Source organism: Trachurus trachurus (genome assembly GCF_905171665.1).
Source record: "Trachurus trachurus genome assembly, chromosome: 13".
In the NCBI taxonomy this organism is placed as follows: Eukaryota; Metazoa; Chordata; class Actinopteri; order Carangiformes; family Carangidae; genus Trachurus; species Trachurus trachurus.
In genome coordinates, this window is record NC_139892.1 from 4,903,965 (window position 1) to 4,913,920 (window position 9,956).

At 43.5% G+C, this 9,956-nt stretch overlaps 1 protein-coding gene across 1 annotated transcript in view; it reads right to left on the reverse strand.

Moving 5' to 3' along the window:
• The window catches only part of myo7aa (myosin VIIAa), a gene marked incomplete at both ends in the record, with an annotated part of 99,242 nt that extends 89,569 nt beyond the window's left edge, over positions 1-9,673 (reverse strand). The window contains 3 exons of the mRNA XM_083984952.1: positions 597-749; positions 5,407-5,520; positions 9,569-9,673. Coding sequence (XP_083841078.1) covers positions 597-749; positions 5,407-5,520; positions 9,569-9,673 — 372 coding nt within the window. The remainder of the gene's footprint in view (positions 1-596; positions 750-5,406; positions 5,521-9,568) is intronic.
• Between the last annotated feature and the right edge of the window lie 283 nt (positions 9,674-9,956).

Consider the following 9,956-nt stretch of genomic DNA (forward strand, 5'->3'; position numbering starts at 1 on the left):
GAGCAATAAGAGAGAAACATATACAAATGGGAAAGAATTAATTAGACATCACAATCGAGCAGCAAAATACTATTAGAGGAAACATGATAAATTGAGTTCTTCGATTTGTGTAGCCTATTCTTGGTGGGCGGGCCTAAGTTGCCCTTTGATCAAGCATCGCCCATTTGGTGAGTGTAAGAACATCATTGGCTTACGGCGTAAGACAATGAAATGAATGAACTCCTGGTAGTGACTTTATAACCAGCTGTGTCACCCTATGTTCGGCTTACCTCTGATGAAGACGCACGCTGCGTCGAAACGTTAGGTGTTGTGCACCTTTATTAAACTTCTGCATTATATCGAGTGCTCCAGTTGTTTCTTTTGGGTTTAGTCCTCGTTGAAGTGACCCAATTGCACCTTTCTATTACCAATCAATTATGGTTTGGATGCCACAGCCTGACTGAGTGTCATTGCTTAATAATTTCACCCCTTTGCATGTAGTCCCATCAACATGGAGCAGAGTCTCAGAGGAATGTCTCCATCTGTATTCATACCAGTTGGGACTTTGGGGTTTTCAAGTAGAGGAGTCATTGAGGTGTTAATACAGTAATACTCACATATATACGTTTTTCTCTATATCTGATGAGCAGGTTACGGAGAATTCCAGCTTCATTGAGGTCTCCCAGGCGGATCATGTCCTCCACACCATGGATGGAGGTAGGGTGCATTGGCTTGATGTTGGTGGCATTCTGGGGGGAGATCCAGTGCTCCTGTAGCGGTAGGAAGGTTATAGGTGTTTGTAAAAGAAAACTGACGCAGCACAGTCCTACAACAACCTTTTGGTATTTGTGTGTATTCCTTATCCAAAACAGCGACAATAAAGCTGGCTTACCATTTTCAATAGTTCAACTATTTACACTCTCATAATTTCACTTAAACTCGTCAGTAAGTGGACAACAGAATTTCTAAAACCACCTCCTTGCAAAAAAAAAAAAAAAAAAACTCCACCGAAGCAAACAAAACAGCCAAGCCTTCTCTGCTGAGCAAAGTTCACATGGGAGAACACATGTGAAAGATAGCTTTACTTGAAGTTATGTTTTATGTTTCTGTTGTACGGAAGTTTCCCCAATTGAAAGGGGTGGCATCCACCCAGAGACGACTGGATCTACTCAATTAAGCTTCCTGCACATTGCTTGTCCTATTTCTTTTATGCATTCATTTGCAGGTTTGACAACAAGAAGATTAATTAGACACACAGAAAAATATATTGTAAGACAATAAAAATTTGACATCACTGAAAACAATATAGCCTACCGCCAGTATGTGTGAAAACATACACCATGGCCGCACTTAAGTTTTCAAAGAAAGTGTTACTCATATAGCCACAAACACAATGGTACTAAAAACTGTCATAATAAATTATTTCAGTTTTCAGCCAAAAATTTTCATTTGGGCAAGTTACATCCAAAATATAATACATTACATATTATTAGTTACTGTCATTTGAAAATAATTAGTTACATTCATTACTTTTGAGTTACTTTCGCCAAACCACAAAAATATGACTAGGCATTCTAAAATGCTAAAATGTAGTTTATTGCAGCTGATTATACATTCAGTGGAGGGTGTTGTAGGAACTGTGTAGGCCTCTAAAGCTACTAAAGCTACGTTTTGGAGGCTATCTACCAGGAGTAACTGCCTAAATGACAGCACGTGCAAACTGCAGGATTGAAATTACTAGTGTTGTTCCGATACCATTTTTTGGCTCCCGATACCGATTCCAATACCCTGCTGTGCAGTATCGGCCGATGCTGATACCGTACCGATACCACGCTGTTTAAACAGTAAAAACACCCTAAACATTTAGACTCTGACTTTAAAGGACAATTTCAGGACAATTCAACTCGGGGCTGTATTTTCCTAACATTTTAGGTCTAAAAGAAGGAATCTGAAGATTTTCAGTTTAATCGCCCCTGTTTTGCGGTAGTTGTGTCTGTCTCCGCATCGCCACGGCAGCGGATTGAAGTTCCGCTGCTTAGGCTGTTTACATCCCTCAAAGCAGCAATTTTTTTCCCACAGACAGCGTCAGATGGCGACTCAAACATGCACCCAGAAGTTTATTTACTTCAAGCAAGCCGACATGTTTGTAAAACAAGTCAAAAAAAAAAATCTAAGTCTCCCAAGTTGCCGTGCTTGGTGTGTTCAGGTGCAGTGGGAGCTATATCATCAACTCTTGACTTGCTTCAAGTGTACATGTTTTTCCACAGACAGCGTCAGGTGGCGACTCAAACATGCGCCGAGAAGTTTTTTTTACTTGAAGCAAGTCAAGAGTTGATATTTCTGTGTTTATGACACAAACGGGAGCTTTCCCACTGCACCTGAACACACCGAGCACGGCAACTGGGTCTCGCGCGAGACTCTGGGAGACTTTGAATTAGATCTAGTTTTACAAACATGTCGGCTTGCTTGAAGTAAATAAACTTCTGGGTGCATGTTTGAGTCTCCATCTGACGCTGTCTGTGGCTTTGAGGGATGGAAACAGCCTAAGCAGCAGAACTTCCATCCATCGCTGCCGTGGCGATGCGGGGACAGACACAACTACCGCAAAACAGGAGACATTAAACTGAAAATCTTCAGATTCCTTCTTTTAGACCTAAATTGTTAGGAACATACAGCCCCGAGTTGAATTCGCCTGGAATTGTCCTTTAAGTTGAACTTGTTCTTGACCAACACAATAGATTTGATACTGTACATACAGATGAAATGGTCTTTCTTACCACTACACAATGATTACTGTATTTAACTACTTAAATCAAAGAAGCATAAACTAATTTGTTGAACTCAGCCGGATGTAAACATTAATAAAACTCAGTAACCAATCACACAGGTCAGGACAGTCTGTAGACAGACAGCTCTGAGGTTGAAGTTTATAATAATGAGATGAGATGAGATGCACCTGTGACTGTGACAGGTCTACGTCTTGACCACATGTCAGCAGATCAGCTGCAGCTCCGCTGTTCTCAGCTGCACCACGAGCGCGAGCCGTTTAGCTCAGGTAGCAACCGGCTTAAATACGGGAGGATACTGTAAACCGGAGCGGATCCGCTGTATTTATCAAAGCTTGGACGCTCTGCTGAGGCACCGGGTCGGTTCGAGCTGCGTTCAGGCTACATTAAAACTCCTCAGGTAGCTCAGTGTCGGCGGCTTTTTGAATCGTTACACACTGGTTTCTGTGTGTTAGCGATGGTACAGCCTGAGGCCAGTATACAACAGGTAACAGTGTTGTTGTCTCTTTTCACCTCCTCTCTCCCTTGTGTGCTCAGTGCGCTGAATCCAAGAATCAAAACATGAGCCAATAAGCAATCAACGCAAAAAAGAGAAAAATTAATCTGTGGTTTTCAATAAATAATAATAATAATTCAGCAACTGACTGATGTTAAATAAATTGAAGATCAATAATCGTTAATAATCGAAAATTGGTCTGTAATCGACTCGAGACTTTTATAATCGTAATCGAATCGAATCAGGAAATTGGGCCAATTTACCACCCCTGCAATCCTGTAAAAACAGCGTCCAATCATCTTTAAAGGTACATTGTGTAGGAATTCCTCCCATCTAGCGTTGCGGTTGTATATCACAAACAACTCAATCATATTTTTCATGCTGCATTCACCTGAAATTTGGCAGACGGCAGACGGACAACAGCCACTGCAGGTAACGGCATAAACAAGCCTCTATGTAAACAAGTGGTCCGTCAGCACGAGGCAAAACAATACACGTGACAACATGTTGTCATGGCGATGTGGTATTGTTTACCTGACCCACGTTTTACCGGCTTTCTCTGGACTTCTGTGACTAAAATGACATCTGGTTTGTTAGCGACGGCCATCTGCCCGACTGCAGGTGAATGCAGCATCAGTGTAACGCTCCATTCCTCCTCACTGCGTTACCGCGGTGACTTTTCACAGACGCCACCTCGACCTGAGCCGACAGCTCCGGTGTCTCCGCTGAGTTTCCGTGGTTTCCTACCGTCACGCTGCCACTGAACGTAAAAACATGGAGACACCACATGGCAGCCAGCACCGAGCTTACCCGCTCCATGTAGATATGAATGATATGAACGGCTAATTCAGAGCTGAAAGGAACACTTCACTTTGTTGATGGGGGGGATTACTGAGTAATAAAAAACAGACTTTTGAACCAAATAATCGATTTTCCTGAATAGATGACAGGATAATCTCTCTCCCTCTCTCCTTTCTCTTGCGTGTGCGATCAGAGCCTTCACTCCTCGTCCGCGGAAAGCCACACTCCAGTCTGGTGGGTGGCAGTGTAGCTATGCACAATGCACAATGCACAATGCACGTTGAGTGTCTTCACCTACGTCCGCGGAAAGGGGCTGGGACTTTTGACATGTGTATTTTCAAAATGTTGCCTGTTAGAACCGTTTTTTCCAGGATCTCCAACCCTACCTTTAAAGTAACATTGCGGAGTTTTTCGGCCTTAAAATAATGTTTCCAGACTCACTGCAATGGTAGAAAAATGGTTAATAGGATGAATGGTGCTGCCGCTGCCGGGTCGTGTCGGCTGAAACTGCACTATGGAACTTCCCTGCACGGGTACGAAACAACCCCCCCCCCTCCTCTCTGCGTCGAGGGAGAGACGTGGTGGGTAAAAGCGAAACTTACGGTTCCCCTCCGGTCGCCGTCACCGCCGCCGCATCCCCCCCACCCCCTCCCCCGACCACCCGCCACACAGTCTCCTTGCAAACATGTGGGAAATACTGTCGTTTATTAATGGGAATAAACGCTGGATGCGCTCGCTGATAAGTTACGTTTTCGTTAAGTTTCCTTTTTCCCACCAGATGGTGGAAGCACTGAGCTGAAACTCCGCAATGTTGCTTTAACAGCACGCATTTTCTGTAACTTCTCCACTATTTCAGTGGCGACGGATAGTCAGTTACCAAATGGTTACCAAAGCAATTGTCTGGAATCCGGAAGATGACATCTGCACTGCTGTAAGTTGTGAGCTGAAGGTTTCTTGTGATTTTGTCATCAAGACTGTCCAATAATTTAACCATTTGTCTCATCCTGTCTCTGCAATGCTTTACAGTCCTTTTTCCTTTTACTAATACCAAATACACATACATATACATGCTAACCTCCAGACCAAAAATATTTTGGTGGATCAGAGCTCTAGTGAAGTGCTTATAGCTTTAATATAAATGTTTTCTTATCAGTAACAAGCCAGCTGGAAAATCATAATTGCTTCAGAGAAATATACATGAATTAGTATTTACATAATATCAACAACCCATCACTCCTGTGTTTACTCATTCACTGACTGTACACTATATTTGATAATGGGTAGATTATGTTACAGTTAGGAGGGGAAAGGAAATGAAAAGAAACACAAAGTTTCAAAACTTACATTTCCCTCATCATCCAACACCTGGATCTGTCCTGAGTCGCAAAGTTTAACCACCGCACCGATCGGTACCTCAAACTCTCGTCCAGTCTTCAAATCCAACCAGACATAGTCGCCCTGGAAAGAAATCTAGAGTTAAACAGGTCAAACTGAAACCAGGACTAATGTAAGAATAATCATTTAAAATCAGACTCAGAATGACAACATTAAGAAAAAGTGAGTCAGAACGGAACCATGCTTTAATTACACCATCAACATGAATGTGATTGAAAAATTAAAGGAACTTGAGGCAGGATTTGTGAAGAAATACACATGCGTTTTAAGTTTTTTACTGCTAATGGGTGATGAAGCGTTCAAAACCAAAAAGAATGAGCCCAGCTCTTCATTCCGAAACACCTCCATTCCGACACTCCGCTGTTCCGAAAGACCCACCCCTGTAGCTGTCCAAGGTGCTGAACCGGCTGACGTTGTTTACACTCTGCGTTGTGGCTTGTCTGTGAAACGTGCGCTGCTCAAGGACTGGGGCAGATCTGTCCCACTTGCTTGTGAGAAATCTCCCACACAGTAATAGAAATACACTTTTTTTTCTCTCCCCCGCTCCGCTTGAGCGCGAGGCTGCTGCAGCAGCCGCCGCTCCTGCTGACAGCCGACTGGGGGAGAAGCTTTGGTTGGAGTTGGTTAAGTTTAGTAAAAAGCCCAGGTAGAGCCTAGACAGGCTAGAAGCATAATGAGCGTTATAAGTCATTAATATGAAGTATTTGCTTGTTTTGCAGAAAAAAGGATCAATGCACAGCCTCCGTTTCCTTTCTGATTACGTCCGTCTGTCCGTGGGAGGTTTTTTGAATGGAGGGTTTTCCCCAATAGCAATTTCGGAATAGCAGAGTCTTTAGAAAAACTAGAAAACCCCACTATTACAAAGAATGGAAGTCTATTTTCGGAAAGGCGGGGTGTGACCCTCTCCCCAATGGCCCACTAGTATAGCACTCCCATGACTCACACTACAAATCCCATAATACACTGCAACAGCTACCATACGGTCATGACCAAGCAATAGATCAACAAGCGGCAAGCCCTATCTGCTGTTCTACAGTATTAACAACAAATCAGCACATGGTCATCTCACTGATGCACACCTTCATTCTATGTCGAGAGTATCCACAGCTCAGGACCTGACTCCAAACATACAGTAATGCCCAATTCCAATTCTATTTTTCATCCCTACCCCTACCCCTAGCCCTTAAAGGTCCCATATTATGCTGTTTTTCAACCATTTCACATGGGTCTAAGTTGTCCAACCATATTGTATTCGTAGTGAATTGTCCCCAAATCAATCTGCAGCTCTAAATCTCAGCAATCTAAAAGTGTCTCTCCAGAGCTCTATTTCTGTGTCTGCACCTTGAAATGCAAATAAGATGTGTAAATCACGTCCACTCCACACCTGTCACGGGGAGAGGGTGTGGTTATCACTACAGGTACATGTGCCAATGTTGACATTGGGACAGGGATCCGAAACTGTTGGGGACTAAAGGGGGTATTATGCTCCTTTTTCCACAAACTAAAATAGTTCCTGGGTGTCTTAAAGACATGTCTGTGACGTGCTTCGGTCAAAATACCCCAAAGATCAAACATCACAGCACTCTGTTCATCCTCTCAAAAACAGGGCTCTGCAAAACGGTCTGTTTCAGTGGCCCCTCCCTTTAAATGCAAATGAACCACTCCCTCAGCATTGCGTTACCACGACGATGTCTACTACTAGTACCTACCTAGCTTACTGATTTGGCCAAAATGTAGTATGCAAACAAAAGCTAAATCTGCAGTAGGCAAATTGCCAGTCTCTCCAGTCTGCATCTGACCAGTCTACATTGTGTAATGAAATGTGCCCATGACCTAGTCTCACCCTAACCAAAGATGGTATAGAGTAGTCTTTGCCATGTAGGCTACTGTAACCATGTAACATGTAGCTAATATAACTTAATAAAATAAATTAAAAATATATGCAGACTGGTCAGTTCATTGTAAAACTGTTATTTATTGATGTAAATGTGGTGATTTGTGCACATAGACTACAGAGCTCCGCAGCACTGCGCCTCCTCTCCTCCTCCTTCTCACAGCTTCACTTTTCATTCAAACTAATTCAACTGCCACAACTGTAAGATTTCATCAATGAGACCAACATTTATCTCCTAAAAACAATAACCGCACGGCGGTAAACGTCTAAAAAACCTGCGGGTATGTTTATTAGCGACCGTTTTCTCTACCGCGATGAGCACGGACGCCTGCCCGGCCAAGGAGGCCTGCAGACGGGCTCTGCCTGTGTGAGGAGCCGCTGCAGCTCCGGAGCTCCGGTGCTCTGTCGGTCCAGCGTTACGTCGGTCCGGCGAACAACGTCGCTGCTCACACAGGTACAGCTTCACTTACATGAAACGTTGGCGTAAACTTCTAAATAAAACTCAGTAAAGTGACGCTACAGCGCTAAAACATGCAGGAAAAAAGCAGGAAGTAGTCTGCTCCACTCTCCGCTGTGACACCAGGCACAATAGAGCAGCATGGGAGGAGGCGGGGCCGGCTGGAGCAGAGACCTCGGCATGACCATGTAGGGGAGTCCGGCACGCCATGACCTCAACGCGACCTCATGTCAAAAAAAAGTCAGTGCAACTGAGTGTAACACGGTGTGCAGAGAAATCCCAATCATCTAGCAGGGTTTACCTCCAAATGCATTAACCTCAGGATATGACACTTCCACGGCCTCTAGAACCATTATCCAACATTTTAAACATATATAACAGTCTGAAAAGCTGGAAAAGCATAATAGGTCCCCTACAAAAAGCCGAACCATGGCATGATAATGTAGTTTGACCCAACACTAGACTGCGCTCTAACTAGGGATGGGCATTTCGAATAATTTCCTAATCGAGTAACCTAACCTGGTGTTACCCGGGTAACCGATTACTGTAATAAAAAATAAAATGACATCATGTCTGATGGATAGAGCGCAGCCGGTGCATAATTCAATTCAATTCAATTTATTTAAAGTGGGACAGTGCAAGTTCATGAACGAAACAAAATCGTAAACAAGCCGGATTGTAGCCACAGGCTAATTTCCATCCGCTGTCCCATACATAGATGTTCCCTGGTACAAAAATACAATAAATAAAAACAAAAGCATGTTATAAAATAGCAGCAATGCGCTCTGTCCATCAGACGGTCCGCATTACTGACACACAGCGTCGTCAGACTAAATATCAGGTGGGTAATAAGAGTAGAGACTGGAGTGGAGAAGGTGCACATATGGGGCAGATGTGCATCTTTATGCCGCTGCATGAACGCGCTGCATGCGCTCTGAGCGCATTTATGCTGCGGCTGCCTCGGAGGAGAAAACTTTTTTTCTTTTTTTTTTTAATCATTAGCGGTGCTTATTTATTAGTCCACACTACATTTTGGTGCCTTCGGTCCTCTCTGCCTCACATCATTTCAGGAAGTAACTGGGAAGGTTTCAGAATGTTTGTAAACTGAAAGCAGATTTTCTAACAGACTTGATGACACCTGTCGTCTCCGTCCCGACGGTTTACGCCGAGGGAACCGCCACATATTATTGTAAAAGGTTTGAAAGTCCGAGGCTCGATCCAAAAACGCTTTTACACAGCAGAAAATCACGTTGCTTGATCTGAAACTGTTTAACACTACAAAAAGCCGAACCACGGCATGATAATGTAGTTTGATCCAACACTAGACTGCACTCGAACGTGCCGTTTTTTTAATCCTAGGTTAACCGGATAATAAATTCATAACCGGATAGCAGATTGCCTACTCGGGTACCCGGGTACTCGGGTAACCGTGCACAACTCTACTTAGGGGAGCCAGGTCATTTCATCTAGGCTACATAAATTGTTATTATTATTTGTTAAATGTTATTCTTGAAGGGCTACTGACAGGCCTTCACACAAACACGCAAAAAAAAAAAAATCATGTCGGGGCTTCAATACAAGAGGGACATTACAGACGAGCTGTGTGGAGGTATTTGGATGTTTTTTAGTGTGTCTTTTTGGACGAAGAAAAGTGGTATCCATTCACATTCATTATATGGACAAATACTGCTGCACGACACACACACACACACACACACACACACACACACACACACACACACACACACACACACACATACCGGCAGCAGTGTGCTGTGTTTCATCACAGTGTTGACATTTCTTATCAGAGCCCATTTAGCCTCATCCTTTTCATAGAGTTCCGCATGGTCCCGACGTTTGTACATGTTCACATGCACAGTAGAGAAAACTCCCAGAAGCTGTGATATCCGATGGTCTGATCCGATGGAAGTCTTTTAATCCTCACAAATGTAAAACCGTTATTCAGTTTAAGGCTGCCGGAAAACATGTGAAGCTCTCTCTGAAAACATAGAAGTTTCCAAAGTCTTAAGGGTTCAACATGTTTAATTCACCATAGGTTCAAATCCAGCAGACTACAGTCGCATGTGACCTCTGTTTCTCTTCACTGAGTCCATCCAAAGAAGCAGGTCCAGTCCAATCTAACAGGGT